This window comes from Hyperoodon ampullatus (genome assembly GCF_949752795.1).
Source record: "Hyperoodon ampullatus genome assembly, chromosome: 9".
Taxonomy (NCBI): Eukaryota; Metazoa; Chordata; class Mammalia; order Artiodactyla; family Ziphiidae; genus Hyperoodon; species Hyperoodon ampullatus.
Genome location: NC_136922.1, coordinates 63,207,633 through 63,231,647, shown reverse-complemented (window position 1 = coordinate 63,231,647; position 24,015 = coordinate 63,207,633). Strand labels below are relative to the sequence as shown.

At 57.2% G+C, this 24,015-nt stretch overlaps 1 protein-coding gene across 1 annotated transcript in view; it reads right to left on the bottom strand.

The window, feature by feature from the left end:
* Positions 1-24,015, bottom strand: part of MINDY4 (MINDY lysine 48 deubiquitinase 4) — a 153,327-nt gene that overhangs the window by 7,853 nt on the left and 121,459 nt on the right. The window contains exons 14-17 of the mRNA XM_079711487.1: positions 13,084-13,147; positions 9,935-10,096; positions 3,198-3,378; positions 2,550-2,622 (exon numbers count right to left, since the gene is read on the bottom strand). Coding sequence (XP_079567613.1) covers positions 2,550-2,622; positions 3,198-3,378; positions 9,935-10,096; positions 13,084-13,147 — 480 coding nt within the window. The remainder of the gene's footprint in view (positions 1-2,549; positions 2,623-3,197; positions 3,379-9,934; positions 10,097-13,083; positions 13,148-24,015) is intronic.

Sequence of the window (24,015 nt, the reverse complement as noted above, 5' to 3'; positions counted from 1 at the left end):
TCTCACAAGGCAGCCAGGGAGGGTGAGGGAGAGGTAGGCACCGCCTTCACCAGCCACCAGAACTTCAGTTCTCACAGTGCCGTCCCAGGACAGCAACACCAGGAGCACCGGGGAACTCTTGAGAAATGCAGATTCTCAGGCCTCATCCCAGACCTACTGAGCCAGAAGCCCCAGGGGTGGGGCCCCAGCAATCTGTGTTTTACCACACCCTCCAGCGGGGATGCCCGCTGAACCCTGATGATCATATGCTCTAGCAAATCTTCCCAGTGGGCGGCCATAGACAAATACAGACGTGCTGGACCATTGATCCCGTCAGCCATCAGGGCACTGGGCAGAGTCTGGGTCAACCGGAGTCCCCAAGCCACTCGTCCCTAACCCTTTGTGTTGCCGCAGTACGATGATCTGCTATCTGTGACGAGGACTAGGAAGCACTGCTGGAGGAGAGGCCAAGGCTCAACCCTGCCCAAGCTCCTCCCGCGACAGTGAGCAGGGACAGACAAGGGCAGGGCAGGGACTCAGACTGGACCGCCTGCCCCAGGCCGAGGGCTCGCTTCCTGTTGTGTGCAGCCTCTGCAGATCATTTCACATGCCGTCATTTCGCTGGTGCATTTCATGGCACATGGCCCCGGGGACAGGGGTAGGTTCTGGGAGAAGGGACAGCTGACAGAAGAAGAAGAGGTGCTCCGGGCCCACGTTCACACTCAGATGTCTCTGGACTGAGCTCCCTGACAGACCAGAGCCCCAAGTCATTCTCAAGCACTTGCCAATTAGGGCTGAGCCCAATCCCCAGGCCCCTGGGAGGTGCCTGGTGAGTCGAGTCCTGCAGCAGAAGCATTCTTGGGGAAAGAGGAGTTACTCCAGACGGAGGCAGATGCAGAGGTCTGGGGCGGTGGGCCACCCCTGGGAGGGGCACAGAGACAGATGTAGGGCTTCAGCGAGGGGTCCCAGGGGTCCGGAGGGGGGGTGGAGCCTGTGCCCAGGGGGCGGTCCAGAGCCCTGCTGGGCAGGTCCTCCTGCAGGAAGGATGCCCTGTGGCCTCCCACCCCGTCCTGCAGAAGGTGCCAAGGCTGGTGTCACCTCCTTCCCCCATGCAGCCCTTCTCTCATCACTCTGAATGAGTGGCCCTTTGTACATGAAAGGAAAGCGACCTGCATGTGCCTTTAATCCTCCCGATGAAAGAAACGCTGGCACGTGACCCCACAGGAATGCTCCGTCCCTGGCCCAGTGGGCGGGCAGGTGGACGGGTGAGCAGGTGGACGCGTGGGTGGGGCGGTAATGAAGATGTCACGACGTCTCCTCCACGTCCCCTCCCTGGGGACACAGTCCCTGGGGACTGTGTATGTGGAGTCCTCTTTCTCTCTTTGGCTCCATTCAAGGGCTCACTTGCCCGTGGGTGGGCAGCGGCCCTAGACTCCAGGGGAGCCCGCTGGATCGCAGGCGGTCAGAGCCGCAGGGCCCCAGCCATGGCCTACATCCTCCACCCCAAACCCCACCATTTCACAAACAGGAAAACAGAGGTTCCGCCCGAGGTCACAGAGAGTCAGGAGCGGCTGAGACGACGTTAACGAGGGCGCTCTTCACAACAGCCGTGTGAGCCAGGCACGGCCACTGCCCCCATTTTACAGATGACAAAGTGAGGTATAGACAGGAGAGGTCCAATGACTCTCAGCCAGAAAGCAGCAAGGCCAGGATTCAAACGCCAGAATGCATGCTCACCACACTGGCAAGTTCTAACGCTTCCCCACTGGAATCCAGGTCTCCTCCCTCCCCCAGGCCTGCCCCTCCCACTGCACCCTGAGGCCTCCAAGTCACCACCCAAAGACTTTATGATTCCCAACGGCTACAACCGCCTGTCCGCGGGGTGGGGGTTGGGGGGACGGTTGCTGCCCCAGCCCTGGGGCCTGGTCAGAGAACTCCTATTCACCCGCCTCCCCTGGCCTGAGCCTCAGTTTCCCTTAAAGACTGAGGGCTGGGTGAGACGAGCCAAGGACCCCCGCCGGCAACCCCACTCTGGGGCACCTCCACTCAGTGTTCAGACGGCCGCACCCGCACCCGCAGAAGGACGGGGGCTGTTCCTCCCGCGTGAGGGTCGCTGCTCGGAGGAAGCCACCTCCGAGCACACCCTGGCTGCGCTTCCGATCCTGCCCGAGCTCCACCGCCACCACCAGGTAACCTCACTCGCTCTTCCTCCTGCGGGCCTAACAGCACTCAGCACACCTGGCAGCTGCTGCCTGGAATGAGGGGAGCTCTCAGGAGGCACCAGCTCACCTCCACCCCCTGCCACGGGGCATCTTGGGGAGCTATCTGAAGACACGGCATCTCGCCAGTCGCACACGTCTCCCTGGGCCATGGTGACCACAAAATGCCACATACAGACAAAGCCAAGCACTGTGTCTTTGCAGTCTGCAGGGGTCCTACTGGCCCCTCACCACACCCCTCCTAGTTGGGACAATCCAGGAACCCACCCCCCTTCCTGCAGGCCACTCCCAACCACTGCTCCTCCCAGCCACTCAGGCAAGGCCCCAAAGCCACAGATGGGCCTGACTCACTTGGTTCTGATGCACAGCTCCAGGGGAGGAACGAGGTCGTTGTCTCTGTCCTCAGGGACGGTCTGGGTGGTGTCTGGGGAGCGGCGGGGAGAGAGGCACACGCTCATCAGCCCGGAGCCCACGTTCACCCCGAGGTCAGCACCAGCAACCCTACTCCTGGGACCTGACTCTTCCGGTACCTGCCCCTCTTCTCTTCTTATCTGGACCCTCCCTGGTTCCTGCCCATCGGTTCTGACCTGGACACCACAGGTGTCCCTGCTCACTGGCCTCCCACCTCCAGTCTCCACCCCACCCTCCTGCCCCCTTTCAGCTACCAGAATAATTCTTTCTAAAAACATGTCTTAGCCCACCACTCCCCTGATCCAAAACCTTCCATAGCTCCCCACTGCCTGGAGAATAAAACCCAAACTTGTTGCCGTGATACTGTCTGCTACGTAGTCTCAACCTCACCTTGTACCCTTAAGAACATCAGTACCCTTAAGGCCCAGCTCCAGCCCCCTCCTGCAGGAGGACCTGCGCACACTTGCCCTCTGACCCCCCAGTCTGCATTGTTCTCGGACTGCCCTGACTGGGCGTGCTAAGGCCGGCGTCCCCGACCGGTCTGGAAGCTCCCTGGGGACGGACATGGCAGGTGGGGAGGCGGCGCACCGATGGTCAGCCGGATCTGCTCCTGCTGGCTGGCCAGGCCGTCATAGTAGTACAGGTCAAAGAGCCTCTCGGTCCTCCAATCTTGCAGCAGCTCCAGCTGCAGGCTGAAGAGGACGCTGAAGTGGCTCTCACTGCACACCACCCAGATGGGGAACCTCGGGGTCTTCAGGAAGCAGCCGACCTGGACGAGGGAGAGGGAGCAGACAGAGGTACCTAATACCATGCACCATCCCCAGGGAAGCGGGCCAGAGCATCTTCTGTCCAGCCCCAGGCCCAGGCTGACCTCAGCGAGGCCCCGTTGGGGATCCCAGACCCTGTGTGAGGCTGGGGCCCCGTCTGCGGCTCACTGACACAGAGCTGTCCCTGCCTGCTCAGCCCGCTGCTCGCAGGGCCTTTGCCCCACAGGCAGTCCCATGGAGATACCCTGGCCTGAAAGCCGGGCGTCGCCCCCCCCTTCATCTCCCACATCCAGCTGGTATGCGGTGCTTGCCCACCCTGCCCCCGACAGCTCTCCAGGCCCAGCCTCTCCTCCCCAAGCAATGACCTCCTAGCCGGCTCTTCCGTACCCTCCCCTCCCCAGCCACAGCCACACAGAACCTCTCACCGGTCCTCAAACTAATCCAGCACGGCAAGCCTCATGCCTGTGCGTTCACTGTTCACCCGTACACCTCTCCTCCCCTAGGGGTTCTGCATCGCCCAATCAGAGAGCACGCATCATGTCCCGCTTCTAGTCCTAGGCACTAGGTGCTCGGTACCCACCCTCCTCTGCTGCAGTGCATCACTCTGCCTCACGATAAGCATGTATGCCTGCCTCTGGCACGGACTACACCCTTAGACCAGAGCAGGGGGTATAAGTCAACATAAGCAAATGTTTGACGACTGAAGGTCCTCGCGAATGAAGCGGAACTGGAGCTAGGACTTTAGCTTGAAGACAGGTGGGGCTGGAGCCACAGGTGGAAGGGAGGGAGGGCCTCTGGGTGAGCAGTCTGTGGGTGATGCCAGAACAAATGTCCAGAGACATTCAGGAGAAAATCAGGGCATCAGGAAAGAGCAGGGGAAGGGGAGGATAAAGAGCTGGAACTTCCTTCTGAGGACGGAGTCCTTTGGAAAGTTCCCAGCAGAGGACTTTCATGGTAGAGGGGTGTTGGGAGAAGGCAGATGCACGGAATCAGCATCAGGGCCTTCCTGTGGTTCCGCCTGCAGAAGAGAGAGGCGTGGCGGGGCCCTCCGAAGGCCTGCTCAGATGCCTGGCTGGTCTGCCCCTCGGTGGCCAGACCTCGATGCACTCTCTCGCCGTCACCTGTGACTCTCCACCCCGGGCCCTAGTTTATTCATTTCTGTACGTGCAGTGGGCCAGCTGATTCGGCCTAATCCCCACCAGCCCCAAGGAGATGTTTGCATGCTCAGGTATTTACAGCCACAGCCTGTGGATTAAGGAAAGAATGGGAATTATTTTTCCAGTGGGGAGATGGGCATACTTTCTCCGGGGCCCGTCACAGACGACTGCCCGGCCAGTCTTCCTCGGGCCTCTCAGAGCCCACCTGGAGCTGGGGTGTCCCGGACAAAGGGGCTGTGCTCCGGGGAAATGCTTGCTCGTGAACCTCCTACAGAGGGTAGCAGGGTGAACTTCACGAAGTGTTCACTGTCTCATTGCCCAAGCCCCCCACCCGCCCCCTCCACCTGGCCCCTTGGGCCCTCACCCCAGCCCCCTGTGAACATTAAAGTGTGACTCGCTCCTTGGTGGAAACGGTGTGGCGGGGGGAGGTGGAATTAGTTGTCTTAAACGATGTGGCTGGACGTGCCTAAACCCCACTGCAAACTTGGCCTCCATTCCAGGTTAAAATTCCAGGCTTTTCTGGTGAGGGCATCACCTCGAACAGGGAGCCTTAAAGACTGGGAAGCCAGCGCTCATTCACTGCAGGAAAAAAGAGCCATGCAGCCCACCAGGAACAGGCGTCTGCAGAAACAGCCACCCTGAATTTTCCAGCAGAGGGACAAAAGGGCAGCTTGCCATTTAAGCAACAGTCAAAAGATTAAGGGCAAAAAAAGCTGCCCGGGGAGTTTATAAATGAGTTTTCTCATTCAGGAGCCCCTCCCAATTGGGTGACATTTTCCAAAGATGAAATTCACTTCCTTTGGATTCTGGGGTAGCTGACCAAAAGCCTAGGGCGAGGAAGGAGGGTGGGTGGGCACATTTCCTCCAGCACAGCCTCTCTCCTGGTGGGTGAACGTGCAGCACAATCAGGGATTAAGGTGACCCTTGAACAACGTGGGTTTGAACCGTGTGGGTTCACTTATACATGGATATTTTTCAATAGTAACTACTACAGCACTACGCGGTCCGTGGTTGGTTGAATCATTGGATACAGAAGAACGGCGGATACGAAGGATTGACTATGAATCATACACAGATTAACGCCCGTGCTGCTCAAGGGTCAACTTGTACTTTTACCTGGATTCTTAACATCTTTTGCAGGAGTGAGGTGTGTGAATGCCTCCAACCCAACCATGGACTGCCAGCTTCGAAACCCTAATTTAAAAGGATCGGGCTTCCCTGGTGGCGCAGTGGTTGAGAGTCCGCCTGCGGATGCAGGGGACACGGGTTCGTGCCCCGGTCTGGGAAGATCCCACATGCCGCAGAGCGGCTGGGCCCGTGAGCCATGGCCGCTGAGCCTGTGCGTCCGGAGCCTGTGCTCCGCAAGGGGAGCGGCCACAACAGCGAGAGGCCCGCATACCGCAAAAAAATAAATAAATAAATAAATAAATAAAAGGATCAACATTTGATTGCTGGCAGAGTGACAGTCTGTCATCGCCAAGGATGACATCCATTCAACATGAGTTATACTTTGGTCCCAGGGACCGTGTGAGACAATGGGTCAGTGGTGAAGTACCCTGGAACAGCCTGTCCTTATGGGGTTAGCTGCCGAATGAGGAGGAGATAGTAAACAAAGAATCACACAGACACATTTGCACCACATTTCACTGAATCTAAGATGCCATCAGAGTCACCATTATTATTATTATTATTTTTTTTTTTTTTTTGCGGTATGCGGGCCTCTCACTGCAGTGGCCTCTCCCGTTGCGGAGCACAGGCTCTGGACGCGCAGGCTCAGCGGCCATGGCTCACGGGCCCAGACGCTCCGCGGCATGTGGGATCCTCCTGGACTGGGGCACGAATCCGCGTCCCCTGCATCGGCAGGCGGACTCTCAACCACTGTGCCACCAGGGAAGCCCCTAACCTCTTCTTATAAGGATACCAGTCCGCTGCATTTGGGCCCAACCATACGACCTTCTTTTACCTTAATTACCTCTTTAATGGCCTTATCTCCAAACACAGTCACACTCCAAGGTACTGGGGGCTAGGACTTCAGTAAATGAATGTAGGGTCGGGGGAGTGGGGGGAACGGCACAATTCAGCCCATAACAATCTCAGAGGACTGGGAATGCACAGAAGGTTGTTAAGCAAAGGAATGATGTGACTGATCTACTCTTTTAAAGATCACACTGGCTTCAGTGAAGAAACAGGATTGGAAGGAGGTGGGGACAGGAGCCAGAGGCCAGCTGGGCCATCACAAGTGTCCAGAACAGCGATGCTGGTGGCTCGGATAAGGGTGAAAGTGGACAGACTTGAGAAACAACTTCGGGAAAGAGCCCCACGACCTCTTGATGGATTAAATGCGCTCCTGGTTTGAGTAACTGGGTAGATGGTGCTGTTTGCAGAGCTGGACAAATGGGAGGAGGAGGATGGTGCTTATAGAGCTCTCCCTGCCAAGCTCAGCCTTTGCCCAGGTCCCTTCCTGAAGGCAGCAATGAACGTGACCTACAGGTCATGGGGAAGCCCTGAAGTTAAACTCCCTGTGCCTTGCTGTCCTTCCCCGGCCTCTCAGTCCCCCATCACCACTGCCACCACAAGCCGGGAGGGGCTGGTCTTCCCAGTGCAGCCTGCAGTGCAGCCCATCCTCACTTTGCGCTCTGGGATGGAGGGAGTGAGGGGGAAGTCAGATGGGCAAGGCAAGGCCAGCCCAGTGGGTCAGCGATGGCAGATTGGGTCCTGTAGGACACAGCCATGCTGGGGCGGGGGGCTGGTTACTTACGGCAGGGGTGCATTTCTTGGCCCAGAGTTGCCTCTGCTTCCCCCGGGCACAGCCGGAATGTGGGTCACCTGACAAGCTCGCTGATAGACAGGACCTATCATCCTCCCACACACATACTCATGAGGGCCCCAGAACCCTGGCTCCCAGCCAGAGGCCACGCTGAGAAGCCTGGAGATGGGCTGTGAGTGAAGGCGGGCCTGGTTCTGCCGTCTACATGAAAGAAAGGCTTCAGCCTTATCAGAACAGCCCCGCTGTGGACGCCATGCCCAGGCGGCCCCAAACACCAGATCTTCCCCAGTGACCACGTCTGTACTGCCAGGTGGAAGAAGACCAGGTCAGGCTGAGAGGGGGCCCCGGCTCTGGGTCCAGGTCTGGGCCTGGAGGCTAAACCTCCTTGGATTCCCTTTCTGTCTGACGTGGCTAATCATGAAAGCCCCAAGGAACTCAGTGACCAAAGGGATAGCGGGTGGAGTTACGGGAAAGGAAAAGTGCTTTGTCTAACTGCCAGCCTCTGCCTTCTCCTTCAGAGGCCCAGCCTTCAGTGAGCTCTGGAGAGTAGGAGAGGAGGCCCTGGGGTCCTTCTTTAGCGAGGCTGCAGTCCCAAGGCAGAGGAGCAAACCATCCCTTGCTGCAGGGAGATAATACACCCAGTCTTCGAGGAAGCGAACAATAGCAGAGCGGTGGTGGTGGTGGGGTCTATGTGGATTCAAGGATCATTGTAGGACCTGAATTTGTGCAATCAGCATTTTGTTCCAAGGACAGGATGATGCCCAACTGCTGTTCCCATCAATTACCCTCAACAGACCGAAGGAAAATAGTTTACATTTTGACCAATGCCCTCCACACGAGAGTGAAACCAGGGCTCATGGTAAGCCTGGGGATTCTGCGAGCCTGGGCGAGGTTACCTCTCAGCCCGCGGAATTTTGGGCTGAATGCCTTCAGAGGCCACCCAGGATCTGATGCTCAGGGTTCCTGGTGCTTCTCATGGGCCACGTGGCTATATTCCTGGGGTCCCTCCTGACACCAGCACATCTGGGAAGGAGTCACTGTCACTCTTTTCTCCCCAAGTCTTTGGAACCCACAAGGCTGCTTCCTGTCCATGGGGGTGGGGTGTCACCCAGAGGCGGAATCTGGGCACAGGGCCACCTGAGCAACGGCGTTCCATGGGACAGCACACCCAAACATGTGATCACGCAGGAAGGCCATGATGAAACTGAACCGCCCTGCATACCCATCCACCTAGCATACTCTGAGTATCCCTTTGGGTCAGTCTCTGCATCCCTGGTTCTGGGGATGTAAGATGAATGGGGCCTCATCATGACCCTCCAAGCATCTTTGCTGGGCCAGTCACCAGAGAAAGACCTCCTGCTACCCCTCAGGACAACCCTTTCATGTAATCGACCACAGAACAATGTCTTCCCTGGAGACATGAAAACTGAGGCTCAGAGAAGGTTCGACAGCAGGCTGGGACAAGAACACAGGGCCCAGTGGTCCCCTGCCCATGTTGCCCAGAGATACTGTCACCCTACCCCGTGCCCAGCTTCACCTGGGGGTCCGGCCCTTTCTAAGACCCTGGCTGCAGTGAGAGAAAAGGTAGAGGGACCAATACACTTGCAAACAGACTGAGTAAGGCCTGTTATGGGTTGAATTGTGTCCCCCCAAAAGATCTGTTGAAGTTCTAGCCCCCAGTACCTCAGAATGTGGTCTTATTTGGAAATAGGGTTGCTGCGGATGTAACTAGTTAAGACGAGGTTAGCGGGGTAGGGTGGGCCCACAATCCACATGACTGACATCCTTATAAGAAAAGGAGACACAGAGGGAGAAGATGGCCATGTGACACCAGAGGCAGAGATTGGAGTGATGCAGCCACAAGCCAAGGATCACCAAGGATTGCTGGAAAACATCAAAAGCTAGAAGGGACAAGGAAGGCTTATTCTCCCTGTGGGCTCCAGGAGGAGTGTTGCCCTGCCGACACCTTGATTTTGGACTTCTGTTAGGAGAACTTCTGCTCCAGAACTATGAAACAACACGTTTCTGTGGTTTTTTTGTTTTTTGGGTTTTTTTGCGGTATGCGGGCCTCTCACTGTTGTGAGAGGGCCTCTCCCGTTGCGGAGCACGGGCTCCGGACGCGCAGGCTCAGCGGCCATGGCTCACGGGCCCAGCCGCTCTGCGGCATGTGGGATCCTCCTGGACCGGGGCACGAACCCGTGTCCCCTGCATCGGCAGGCAGACTCTCAACCACTGCGCCACCAGGGAAGCCCCGTTTCTGTGGTTTTAAGTCACCCAGTTTGTGGTGCTTTGTTGAGACAGCCCTAGGAAACTAACACAAGGCCCAAGACCTCAGGCCCTTGTCCCTGGAGAAGACCCCCTGGCCAACACACACACACACACGACAACTGCGGCCACCCTAATGCACGAGCACACTGTAAATCCCTAGAAGTCCCTTTCATGGTATCAGCTGGCTCTGGGAGGGAACTACATGCCTGTACTGGATGGCGGTGAAGCTGCAGTTTGCCCATACGCTCCGTGATTGAGACTGGACCCAGCTCCGGGAACTGGAGCCAACTCTCCTTCTCCTCCCTCCCTCCTGTTGGTCCCAGGGAGCCAGGCTCTTGGGTCTCTGGAGGCCCGAGGGCTCGGTACCTGGCACACGCTGTAGTGTTCAAAGAGGGACAGGAAGCCGATGTCGCTGCGCGCGGCGATGCCTTTGAGGAGCGTGATGTTCCCGTTGCCAGAATCGAGCTCAACCACGTCGTTGAAAACATTGGACACGGCTTTCCCGGTCAGGAGCAGATTGACAAGTTCCTGTTGATGAGGGAAAGGGGAAAGGTTTGTCAAGGGGAGTTGGGGAACAAGAGAAAAAGGGTGGAAAAGGAAGGAAGAAAGCAAGGAGGGCGAGAGACCGAAATCAGAGGGGGCCGTGACTTCAGCGTTCCCACAGACCTCAGGGAAGCTGCCAACTCTGCCCATCAAAGTGACTCTGGGAACTCATCAATCCTTATTCCACAAGCATTCACTGGGCGCCAACTGTGCCCAGGACCCTGTGTGTGGGTTGGCTGGGGGTGGGGTGCGGGTCCCGCTGGAGGGAAAGAGTGGCTCCTGACCTCGGGCGTCCGGGTCTAGAGGGGGGACCAGTGCGGGCCTGCACGCCTGAAGCACAATGTAGGATGTGACTGGGGCTATAACAATGTGTGCACAGAGCACTTGTGGTCCACACAGACACAGGACCACATGACTGAGTCGGAGCCGCTTTGTGGAGAAGCGGCATTTGGGTGGGTCTTGAAGTCTTGGATATTTTTTAATAAGCTTTTTTGATTTTGAAATAATTTTAGAATCAAAAGAAGTTTCAAAAATAGTACAGAGTTCCTGTGCACCCTTCACCCAGCTTCCCCCAACGATAACATCTTACATAACCAGAGTACATTATCAACACCAGGAAGCTGACAATGGGGTGACACCAATAACTCAGCTCCAGGCCATATTGGGATTTCACCAGTGAGGGCGGGGTCTTCAAGGGGGGGAAGGAAAGGAGAGGGTAGCAGGGGCAGGGAGGAGAAGGCAGGCGGGCCCCAGCCTGGGTTCCCCCTCTGTCTCTGCCTCTGTTGGCTGCATGGCTGCACGACTCATGCCTCGCACCCGACAGGCCAGCAAGCCTGCCAACCCCAGAACCAGGAGATGGTGACTTGTGGAGCTCTGACTCTCTGGCCATCTCCTTTAGCCAGTGCCTCCGGCACTGGGTTGTCTGCAAGGGCCCTTCCTCAAGCAGAGCATCCAGGGCTCCAACCTCCTGTCAGGAATGTGGAAACAGGCTTGCAGATGGGAGAGGATTTGCCCAGGCCACACAGCTGCTTAGTGACAGAGCCGGACTCCCACCCTCACTTTCCGGCCCCCTTTCTGGTGTCCCTTCCCTCTCCCCTCACTTGTTACCCTCAGGGTACCACCTGGTCAGCCAAAGATTCAAAACGGAGGGCAACCGCTCAGTACGCGCTGCCCTGCTAAGGAAGGATACACGCGAGCCCAGCCTTAGCGCTGGGGCAGGAGCTTCTGTCTAACTCCTTCTGCCAGGGCTGGCGTGTGCGTGAGGCCAGCCCGCAGGAATCTCCTCCACGGTACGTGGGAATGGCCATAACAGCCCTTGCCCATCATAAACTCTGGAGGGCAGAGTTCACAGAAGTGTTTTCCCCGGAATTGTGAGAGTGATGCTCAGGTTAATAAATCCCTCCGTCCACCCCAGGATCCCTGCCCCAGAGGTAGTAAAAGAGGCCCTTCTGATGGCCGCAGAGGGGCCCTCATTGGAGGGAGATACCGAGGGGGCCTCATTGTGTTCTTGCAGAGGAAACGAGAAAGAATCTGGAGGAAATGTCTGCTCTGAGATACTGCACCTCAGGGCCAGCAGCTGCCTAAGAGAGGCATGGCCTTCTTCAGACACATGCAAGTGCTCCCAGCGGGTTTTCAAGGGGGAGAAAAGGTCCTGCTCCCCATCTGGGGTGTGTCTCAAAACCTTCCTCAGAGCAGGAAGCCTCCTCAACATGGGGGAGAAAGAGTGACAGGACGCTCCCTGCCCCTAGACTCAAAATCACACAGTGGCAAAGCTTAGCGGTCGTCTGGTTCCTTACTACTCAAAGTGTAGTCCGTGGACCAGCGGCATCACCCTTCCTGGAAGCCTGTTAGAAATTCAAAACCTCAGGCCCTGGCCCGGGCCCACGGAATCTGAGCCTCCTCTTCAGCGAGACTCTGCGGGACGCGTGTGCACAATCAAAGTTTAAGAAGCACCGATCTAGTCCAAATGCTCCAGCTCACGCCGCAAGTGAAACTGCCGACACAGCTCGGAATCCAGCCCCAGACTCTGTTCTGCATCCTCTGTACGCTGCTTAACTGCCCACCCCTGGGTCACATCGCTCTCTGACAGCGCGTCGGGAAGCTCCCACGGGGAGGACAGGCACCCAGAGCAGGAGCTGGACCACCACTGGCAGTCGCTCAGCCTGAAACCTTTCTCTGGGGGGCAAGCTGCAGCCAACCTCACATCTCCTTGGGTGCCTTGGACAAACCACAGGCCCCAAGCTGGCCCTTGCATGGTGCCCAGGTATGTTTTCAGGGCTGGCACAAGGGAGCCAGGACCCCTAGGACAACTGGGTCCTCAGCTGGGCCCAGCAGCCAGAGCAGCTCTGCTCAGCCTGTCTGTGCTACACACGCCGCCCCCAGATACGCTGAGGGTCAGATTTAACTGTGGCCTGGTGGCCACTCAGGAGGCCCTGCCATGCAGAGAAGGGCTCAGACAGTAGTCACGTGTAGCATTTGGCTCCAGTCCTGACACTCGCGGATAGGATCTGAAACAGATCCCTTTCCTTGTGTCACCGGGTGACGGGGAGGATCGACGACAAGCAGTTGTGCTAAGGGACCCCCTGCCCTCCACAAAGCCACTCGAGGGCCCCTTTGTGAAGATGCATAGGGGTGAGTCATCATAAAGACAATGTGCTATACCATCGTAGGGTGCCATGGCCGTCGTCCCCCAGGCTGGGCCTGGGGCTCCCAGCCTATGCCGGGGCTCCGGGCTGGGCAGCACCCGGCTCTGCCTCTCTTGCACCCCCTGCAGCTCCGGGCACACAGATCGGGTACAGCAAACTCCAGAAACAGAAGTTAACCTGAGTTCCCTTTCTAGGTCTCCGTGAGGAAGAAGCCCAGCAGAGGCGGGACACGAAAGCTGCTTGGGGAGTGCTGGCAGGGGCAAAGACAGAAGGCAAGAGGAAGGGAAAGGAGCGCCTGACCACCCCACGCCCCCCTGCGGCCCTGACCTGCGTGCAGTATCCGTGTGCTCCAATCAGGTGGCTGGTGGGGACGTCGAAGTCCTGGCGGACACTGGAGAGCAAGAAGAAAGGGCTGTTAGCACACCCCTGGCTGATTCAGAATGCCGGGCAAACCTCGAGGGTGGCCAGGGCCTCCCCTCGGGTTCCAGGCTGAGGCCCCGAATTCCAGATTTGGCGGGAACCTGAGCCTCTGTGCCCTGTGCCCTCCCTGGGGCCGGAGTCCGGGGCTCACTCTGCTCTGGGCAATGGCCTCCACTCTGGCCTGCAGAGGGCCACCAGGCCCTCGGCAGACACCAGAGGTTCGTGATGGAAGCATGCCACAGCCGAAAGGGCCCTGGGTTTGGAATCCACGTCCTGCATTCACACTCCCACTGTCGCTTACTAAGGATGGGGACTGGGACATCCCCTGCCACCTCCAGTCCTCGGTCTGCAAGTCGGTTAAATGGGAGGAATGGCCTCTCATGCCTTCTTGAGTCCTAAAACAACAGCTGCCACCACCTGGGCATAGACTCTGTACCAGGCCGAGTATGACTATTATTCCCTAAACCCTGAGAGAAAAACCAAGGCTCAGAGAAGAATTGACGTGCCCAGGGCACTCAGCTCGTGGGCGATGGAGCTGGCAGGAGATCTAGCTGCCAGTCTCCGAGGTCTGTGTTCCCCCCGACCCTAGATCACCTCTGTGGCTCCACCTTCAGAATGGGGTCCCCCTAAGGGCACAAGGTGAAAAGCCCCTTTGCCAAAAGAAACCCACCAAACTGAAAGAAAGAGATTTCTAGGGCTGTATGCTACTGGGGGCCAGAACGGTGCAGAGTGTCAGGTCAGCAATGGCCCTGTCACATGTGAGGTCAGCACCAGCAGGCAAGCCCCCTGCCCCCAAATCTCAAAACCATCCTACCGTCTAGAAAGCCCACCATGAGGACATTATTATTCCTTTTACCCCAAAGTAAATCCCTCGGGAGACCAAGCATTATTGTTGAACAGAGCCGTGGGACAGATGGGTAACAGGAAAGGAGCTCCCACCTACAGACCGCACTAGAGGACAGCATTTCAAACCTCCAGCCACCCAGTGAAGTAGGAATTACTTTATTTTACAGACATGGAAAGAAGCTCAGAGAGGTAACGCCAGGGGGGAGATGTGAGGCCAGGGAGCTGGCCTCACCAGGGAGCCCCACCCAGCACGGTCTGCATCTGCACCCCAAAGAGAGCACCGAGGGGTGGCCCAGAGGTAGGAAGAGGCAAGCAATCATGACGTTTGTTTTTCCTTTTAGTGGAAGAGAAGAAAAAACCTGGTCTCACTTTTATGCTTTAAATCTCAATCTGCCATAAGTCCACAAACCTAAAACATACACTCTGGTCCCAAACGAGCTTAGAAACTCAAGCTCCATGACTCCATAGCAGAAATGCTTTCTTGTGGATTTTACTAACTGTGGCCGAACAGGGACGGTTTGTGGTCCACACGAGAAGACGGGCTGGGTTGACACTGCAGGGCCCAGCCGAGAACCACGGAGGCTGCGGGTCCTCAGGAAGGGCCTTGGAGGCTGGCCTGCCAGAAACGACCCAGCGGGCCTGGGAAGGGGCCAGCTGGGGGACGGGGGACAAATGGACGAGGTCGGCGTGTGGCTGGCACTGGCTTGGGCAGAAGAATTGATGGAAACGCTCCCTGCGGCACATATACAGGCATCTTCTGAAGGGAAGAAAATAGCCTCCGAGGAGCCCTGGGTGGACTGATAAGGATCGCTGGCCCCAAGCCACCCCGAAACTTTCAGAAGCAGTCTGATCTTCTCACAGCCTCGTGTTCACCCAGCGGGTTTGAGCGCCTGCGTCAGCTGAGAGCAGAGGGACAGGCAGAAAGGACAATAGGAGGAAATGGTAATTGCATCCTTAGGTGCAAACACGATGGGAAATTCAGAAGTGGGCTCAGATCTTAAAAAGGAGGAACATCTGTATTTCATACTAGGGCATTTGGGAGATGCCAAGGAGCAGCTTATGGCTTAAGAGATTTACAACTTTGGCAAATCTAGATGCCCAGACCTCGCTCTAGGGGAAATCCCTGGAGAGCTGAGTGTGAGGAATCCTGGAGCAAAGAAACAGCGGCTTCTGCTCTGCCCCAGAGAGGAGGCGATTCACACGGCGGGGCCATCACCAGACCGGAGTTCTAGCCCTGTCTTGCCGTGTGGCCTCCTCCGTCCCCCCAGCTGGCCCCTTCCCAGGCCCGCTGCGTCGTTTCTGGCAGGCCAGCCTCCAAGGCCCTTCCTGAGGACCCCCAGCCTCCGTGGTTCTCGGCTGGGCCCTGCAGTGTCAACCCAGCCCGTCTTCTCGTGTGGACCACAAACCGTCCCTGTTCGGCCACAGTTAGTAAAATCCACAAGAAAGCATTTCTGCTATGGAGTCATGGAGCTTGAGTTTCTAAGCTCGTTTGGGACCAGACCTCTCCTCTCTGGGGCTCAGTCTCCCCTTCTGCAACATGAGGGACTTGCACAAGGGCAGGCAGTGTCCTGGGAGCAGGGGCTGAATCCATGGAGGGGCTGCCTGAGCTCTAAGGTTCCTACTTTCTGGGCTTCAGAGCTATAAGCTGTGATGGGCCCTCCCCTGGGACTGACCATGCCAGTCTAAAGAGCAGCTTATTCCTTCCACAGTCCTCCTGGGAGCTGGACAACACTGGGCCCCAGGAGAGTTCTGCATAGCCCGAGGACCCAGGCGCCGGGCTGGGTGAGGGGAGCCAGGGCCTGATGAAGTCCGCCCCCTGAGACTGTCCTGCACTGGGGAACACTTCAGGGAACAGGAGCTTGCCTGGAGTTTAGACTGCAGGAAGCACAGAGCGGGGGAAGCCTGAGTGGACTTGCCCAGGGCATGGAAACTTATGAGGACGGGTTTGGCCCTGGCTGCCCTGCCGCCAGCCTCCTCAGCATTCTGGAAGCCAAGGGCCAGAACCTGGACCAATGGTCTGGGGTGATGGCCTGACCCTGGGGGTGTCCAGTCCACCCCCTGACAGAGGAAGGGGCTCTGCCCAGGATGCCAGCAAGAACGGCTTCTCCCAGCTCTGCCCCCAGCGGGAGGTCCCAGAGACACCGCACTGCACCAAGAAACAGAACAAAGAGGACATCAGAGCTGGCAGAGCCTCCGGGGCCCAGCATTTTGCAGATGGGAGAATGGATGGCTAGAGAAAGGATGCAGCTGGTCCAGGGCTAGTGACAGGTGCCAGCCCACATTCAGGCTGAAGCTGGTCCTAGAACTCCACTGCCTCTGTCCAGCCCGCCCTCTGGCACAGGGCTCAGAGGGGCAGAGGTTCTGCCACTGAGCAGCTTACAGCACCCGAGCCTCAGATCTGCAGAGTCTGCGGTCTCAGACGCTTTCAGGGACACTGTCCTCCCTAAAGTCTTGTGAGGTCAGCGGGCAAGAGCGGCCATCTCTGTTCTACTGATGGGGAAACTGAGGCCCAGAAAGGAGAAGGGACTTGTGGTCACACAGAGTCAGGGACTGTGTCCCTGGCACCAACATCACACTGTCTAGGGTGGCCTGAAACACGTGATAGTCAACCTGGCCGGCCAGCTCTAGGCAGACCCCTGAGCCCTGAAGCCCCACTCCTGGTCCCCACCCTCCCCGGCCGGGACTCAGCTTGTCCCTTCCCTCTAAAGCTTCCCCAACACACGACTGAACATATGAATCTGGGCATTTTGTGCAGAAGTTTCTGAATAAGAAGGAAAAAATGTCCAAGTGGCCTACAAATATGGTTCTGGTCTACAGCCAAAATTCACCTAAAATCAGTGTCCACAAGAGGAGGGGTCAATGGCCTGGACTTGGCTGAGTGACCTCGGGCAAGTCAATGCCTCGCTCTCAGCCTGTGTCTGCATTTATAAAACCAGAGGCCTGGAGCAAGGGGTCTCCGGGGACCTTCCAGGATGTGAACAAGTGTGCCTGGTCCACGACTCTGATATTTAAAACATCATGCCTAAAATAGCTGGTCATTAACCCGGGAGGACCCAACCAGCCACCTCCCCCCCACCTGACCTCTAGGGCACCAGGCCCGGGGCACCACCACATTCCACTGGGTCAGCTCCTGCCTGTCCCTCCCAGGACACGCTCCCCCAGAGACTGCACCTTCCACTGCACTCCCTGCCACCTGCAGCGGCCTCCAGAAACAATCACCCATTGTTTGGTAGGACTTCTACTGACTCTTGAGGACAATATCAGCAGCGAAAGGACAGCTGTGGAACAACTAAGAGAACGTGGGCTCTGAAGTCAGGGAGCCTGGGATTCAAATCCAGCTGCTGCCGCTTACCGGTTGCTCCTCTCTCTGAGCCTCAGTTTCCCCACCAGTAAAATGGGTATGAAGACGCCTCCTTCTATTACAGATTGCTGTGAGAACTGAACGAGATGAACTATATAAAGCATCTGACATTTAGTAAATGTAACTTCCTTTTTCCTGCAATACCAGCAATAACAACAACAACAACAAAACAATGACTGAGAGGTCATGATTCCTGCAACCTCCACTATTCGTATCACGGCCAAAATCCCAGAATAAATGGAGTCTCCGCTCCCAGCAATTGAACTGTGGCCATGAATATCTGAAAAGGATTTGGATGTGGCGGATATTGACTGTTTTCTCAGAAACGTTAACAGGGAATGGACAATGCGTCAGAATACCTGGGTGTCAGGCCCCCTCTGCCACCTGCGCTGTGTGACCTTTGGCAAATTTCTTTCTACCTCTGAGCCTTGGGTGTGTCATCCCCTGATGGCGATAACAATAACCACCTCAAAGAGTCGTTGCAATAAGGGCTGAGGCCATAAAAAGGCCCTGTAAACTGCAGACAGCTCCACAGGTTAGAGGGCACGGGTATTATTTCCATTCTGCAGGCACGGGCCCTAAAGAGGAAGGGGACCCAGGAAGCAGGGCAAGGAGCATGGATGGAGAGAGAGGGACCTGCCTGGAAGAAGGAGGAGAAAGCAGAGATTCCCAAGCCCTTCCCCCACTGCCTTCCACCTCACCTCCCCCAGTCCTCTTCCACGGGCCGGCACCTTCCTTCCAACCGCGCCTCGAGGAGCCCTTCCCTGCAAAAACCCCTCTGCTAGCCTTTGCCTGCTTCGTTCTTGCTGCCTGCCACAACCCTTCCCACATAATGCTCAGAGCCCTGCTAACTGTCACCTCCTCCACAAAGGGACACCTCCCTTGCCCCAGAGAGATGTGCCCCATCTCCCTGCAGACATCCCCTTCCTAAGAGTGCCCACCCCCTGCTTTTCGGGTGCCAGCCTTGCCCCTCCAGGTAGCAAGGACTTGGAGGGCCTGGGTTATGTTGTGTCCGTCTGGCCCCATGGTGCCCAGAACTGGGCCCTAACCCTGCAGGTGCACAGCAAACGGGCCCTAAATGATGTGAGCCTGCCCTGCGGAACGGCTTCCGGAAGCTGGGTCCCACCCAGGCCTTGTCTGGAGGCAGGCAGAAGCAAGCTTCCCACCCAAATGGCTGAAGCTGGCCTGGAACAAAAGATTCTTTCAAAAGGTTAGTGGCTTGGGTGGGATGGGCAGGGTGGGAGGGAGGCGCGGGAGGGAGGAGGTATGGGGATATATGTATACGTATAGCTGATTCACTTTGTTATAGAGCAGAAACTAACACACCATTGTAAAGCAATTATACTTCAATAAAGATGTTAAAAAAAGGTGGGGGGCTTCCCTGGTGGCGCAGTGGTTGAGAGTCCGCCTGCCAATGCAGGGGACACGGGTTCGTGCCCTGGTCCGGGAAGATCCCACATGCCACGGAGCGGCTGGGCCCGTGAGCCATGGCCGCTGAGCCTGCGCATCCAGAGCCTGTGCTCCGCAACGGGAAAGGCCACAACAGTGAGAGGCCCGCGTACCGCAAAAAAAAAAAAAAAGGTTAATGGCCTCTCCTACCTCCTGAGGCCTATCCTCTCTACCTGGGCACCTAAGCAAGCCCTTCGTGGAACAAGGAGGTATGTATAGCTCTGGGGTGAGTGGGTAGGGGTGCTAGATGCACCGAGCATCAGGAGACCCTCCCAGTTCTGCCACTAACCCCGGCGTGGCCTGGGCTTGGTCGCCCTTCTCTGCATCCAGCCTTCAGGCTCTGTCTATGCGCAGACCTGCTGCCCTCAGCCACACCCCACTGGCACTCACGGGCCATGACTTGACATTTCAGCAGCCTGGGACCAGACTATGCCAGCTGAAATGAGGTGGAGAGTGAAGCCGGTGGACAAGCATCAGTTTGGTCTGGGACTCCCTGGGGTCCTGTTTCCCATTCTCCTTCTAAGTGGGCAGACACAGCTGACCAGCGCCTGTCATTCCTCCCCTAGCCCAGGATGGGAGATGCAGGCACAGGAGACTCGGGTGATGGTGTCAGCTGTGTGCCAACCTGCCCTTAATTCTCAGAACCTTGGTCCCCACAGCTGCAGAATGGGATGATGGTTCCAGGCCTATGGGCCTGTCCCTTGGGTTGCTGGCAGCCCCCAAAGCCTGGGGTGGGCTGTTCCAGGCCAGCCTCAGCTGCTTGGGCAGGACACTTGCTTCTGCCTGCCTTCAAACACAGCCTGGGACCCAGCTTCTGGAGGCCGTTCCACAGGCCTGGGTATGGGCAGGCTCACACCATTTGGGGCCCGTTTGCTGTGCACCTGCAGGGGCCCAGGGCCCCTCCCTCTCTCCTCCGCCTCCAGATGAGGCTGGGCCTCCAGCAACTGCCTTCTTCGGGTTGGGGGAGCCAGCTGGAGAGCTACAGGATGGAGCTCTGCTCACTGCACGGGAGCTGGGGGCTCCCAGAAAAGGAACCTGGGCGAGGAAGGAAGGTCAGTCGAAGGAAGTGGGGTCTGGGTGGAGCATCTGCTGCTTCCGATGACAAAGGTACCAGCAAGCCCTTTGGGTCTGCCTCCCACCCACCACCATGGCCTCCTCAGACACGTCTGCTGAAAGCACTCACTAGCACGGCCTCCACCAGAATCCGAGTCCAGGTGACGGGTGTCTTGGAAGTCATTGAGAAAGTTCCTCTCCTCCTGTTTTCCAGCTATAGTCCAAAGAGCCTGGCATGTCGTGAGGGAGGGCCATTTACCATCCTGCCCGGTCTCCCGTGTCCCACCTGGAAGACCCAGGGGAGAAAGGCCAGGCTCCGTTCAGGGCTGCAAAGCAGTTGTTGTCCATATCGAGCCAGGGTACCCGGTCTGGGCAGGTCTGTGTGCACCTCCCATCCTGGGCTGGGAGAGTTTAGGGGGTGCGACAGGAGGGTGGAAGAGAACGCTGACAAGTCTCCTATCTTTTCCTTCCCCCAGCACAGCACACCTAGGGCCACCAAAATCCTGGGCTTCTCAACCTGAACAGCCCCCTGCTCGAACCCTTACGCTGCCATCCACTGGCCCGCCCAGCCTCCCTGAGGTGGACTGGGAGCTTCATCACTGCTTCTCTCCACTTCTGAGAGTGGCCTGCAGTGCCTCCATCAGGCCCAGACCTGACTCAGCCCCGAGTTCAGGCCTGCTCTCGGCTCCTTGATCCGTCTCATACCTCCAGTTGCTGACTACGCAGCCCGTCCCTTCCCCAGCCAGTGTGGTAGATCCCTGAGGGTGGTCCTGAGGGACCACCTTCCGGGGGAGCCCCTGAGTTTCACCTGCCCCACAATGGCTGCGGCCTGGGCCTGGCCACCATGAGGCCATCAGGAACTGCGGCAGCCCGAGAAAAGGGTCCCTGGAGCCCGCCGTGCAGGAGGCTCCCCCGAGAACACGACATCGAGACAGAGGAAAGGAGAGAAAAGAGACAGAATGGGGGACACCAAGTCCCAAAGACACTGTCTGCGTTCCTGGACCCAGCCACTCCCAAAGCCCTGGGCTTTTGATATGAATCAGTTAATTGCATTGTTTTCTGCTTACGCTGGCTAAGAACTGTGCTTCTGTCACTTGCCTTCGCCAGACCAACACTCACGCTGGCTTTCAGTTCAAGGCTGTTTCACTGTGTTGTTGTTTTCCCTCTGCTGGAGATGGTTACAAAGAACACAGAACCACGTGGTGTGGAGGCTTCTCCACGCCCCCAGTGCCTGGCTTGTGCTGCTAGAAAATCACTTCGGCAAATGACAAAGTACCGCCTATTTTGGACTTTCAAGATTGCCCTTGGGCATCCAAAGTTGCCACTGTAATGAATGCCAATGGTCTACTGAATGAAAAGGTTTTCTTCACAAGCTGTCTCCTCTCGCCGCCCAGGCCTAAGTCACCCGGGGTGGTGGTGGGGGGCAGCACCCTAGCCGTCCCCTGTGCCGAGGGGCTGGCCCACCCCTGCACTGTGCTGTGCAGGGCTGGCTCGGAGCTGGCCTTGATCCCAGAAACTTGGGCATCCTTGGGGCTTGTGAGAATGCGCTGGGGAAAGTTCTGGGCCATGCGGTTTGGAAAGCAGGGGAACTAGGAGAACATGAAAGCCTGTATGAGATTTACCGTAAGCAATTTGAGATCTTAGGAAAGAACATGGATGGCTTCAAATCAAGCAGAAAATAATGAAACCTTCTCAAGCCTCTGCACTCAGCCTGGGGTAAGCAAAACTCAAAGGCCAGCTTTGCCCCTTGTTCTTTGAGCCTCTGAGGGTGAAGTGTCCAGGCTGCACTCTGCTGCATTTGTGTCTGCCCATGGCGCCCTCACCCTGGCTCCACCCAGGGCTGGGGACAGCCCGTGGACAGGAGGCAATGACTCTGTTGTGACAGCTGCCCCTGGGCCTCAGGCATGAGTCTCAGAGCCTTGCTAGGAGGGAGGGACGGCCATGCGCTCAGTCACACTCACACTCCCGCACACACACAATCAAGTCACCCTTCGCACAATCTCAGACACAACCACCAAAACCCACATCATCTCACACCCAGCCCCTCAGACCCACCCATCTCCCATCCACACACGCCCTCTGCCACAAACGCACACATACTCACTGTGTCTGGCTGCGTTTCCCAGCCCCTCCTCCCCCAGCTCCACTTCTCCTGGCCAAACAGCATATGATTTGAGAGACTTGCTCTCTTTTTTGGGCTACCAGGTCATGTTCTCAACTGCCCAAAGTAGCACAGGATCACCCTGAAATGGTATCAAAGGGTTCAGCAAAGCTAAAACTGGACCCCAGAGCAGGAAGGCCCTTGGGATCGCCTGGTCCTGTGGTTTTTAAGCTGTGTTTGCAGAACTGGGGCTTCCCCCTAAGAGCAGTCTCCTGGCACCAGGGAGGACCCATCACCCATTGCAGGATGTCCCTGTGGCCATGTCTCCACCACGAGGCACCAAGCCAAGACTGAGAGCAAGACAGGACAGCACGGGGCACAAGAGGCTCCTGAGCACAGCTGGGAGAGGATGGGACCAGCAGCGGCCACTATCCGAGGCCTGCCACCCACCCAGAGCCCTGCCAAGCACACGACATGTATTTCTTCATTTAATCTTGTGAGGCAGGAATTGTCATCCTCATTTTACAGAGTAAGAAACTCAAGCTCAAAGGAGTTTGGAGTCAGGCCTGAAACCAAGTCTGTTTTATTCCCAAGTTCAGGTCCTTAAACAGCAAAACCCAGAGAACCCCGTCTGGGACGAGGCTGCCTGGGTTGAGCTGTGTGACTTTGGGGCAAGTCATTCGCCTCTCAGAGCCTCGTTTCCTCACCTGAAAGACAGAGATGGTGACGGTGATCGCAATAGTGACCCCTAACAGGGTTGCCGTGGGGATTATATGCGTCTCGTGTAAAATGCTACAGCAAAGGATCTGGCACACCGGAAGCTTACTAGATGCTGGTTGCTTTCCTTCTTACTGCCGATGAGAATGTTCTCTATGCTGTCTTCTTAGAAGAAGGGAAAGGGAGGCCACAGGAGTAAGACAACTCCCACCAAAGCACTGCCGGGGCCAACGCTAAAGCAGGTCTCTGTGCAGGTCCTCCTGGAAGGCAGGGGCCAGGCTGCCCATAGCTGCCCTGGGAGGCTTCGGAACCACTGGCCTCCAGGACCCAGGGAAGGTCCTCGGGGGCCCTATGCAGGAGAGACTGTCTTTATATACTCTCTCTAGGGACAAGGGGAAGGAGGGGACCCCCACAGCGTTGTGTGTGTCTGTGTGTGTATCCATGTGTCTCTGTGTATATCTGTGTGTCTGTGTATGTCTCTTTCTGTGTCTATGTATGTCCCTTTGTGCCCGTGTCTGTGTGTGTCTGTGTGTGTGTGTGTCTGTGACTGGTGGAGGGGGAGGGGCATGGCAGCACTGTGACTTCAGGCCCATGGGCACGAGGCTGTGCAGGTCCAGCGAGGTACCCTCCCCAACACAGATGCCCCACAGGTGCCACGACCTAGGCAGGGACTGACCCCTGCGTGGCTTGGTTGGATGGAGCGGGGAGGCGGCAGAAACTGCCCTAGTGCTCCAGCTCTGGACAACGTGAAGCACAGCCTGGACATGGGGCCCCGAAGACCCCTCAGACGGGCAGGGCTGCCAGAGCAGTCCCTAAGGAGTGTGCATGTGAACAGGGTGCCCGGCCCCCAGGCTGACGAGCCCCATGGCACCTAGAGCAGAGACACTGAGCACAGAGACCTTGACCCTCAGAGCCAAGGGGCCCCCATACAGACGGGGAAACTGAGGCCAAGAGGATTGCAAAAGGGCCTGGCCCTCCTGAGAGCTCAGCCTCCCCTCAGGGAGCTCAAGGGTCTCACCCACACACCCGTCAGCCCAGGGATTAGCAAACCCAGGCCTGGGGAGAAGGCAGGGCGGCTTACAGTCGCCCGTGCACGTGAGCCCGGCCAGGAATGAATCATATCATTATGGCAGGATTAGAAGGAAAATGCCATTAGAAAGTGCACACACATGCATTTAATAAGGTCAGGAGCAGCGAGCAGCAGGCAGGCTAGCAGCACGAGGCTGCAGAGCCCCTGCCCTCCTCCTCCCACCCACACCAGAGGCCACGGGGAACTCGGACAGGGCCCGCCCAGGACCAGGAGTGGGGGGCG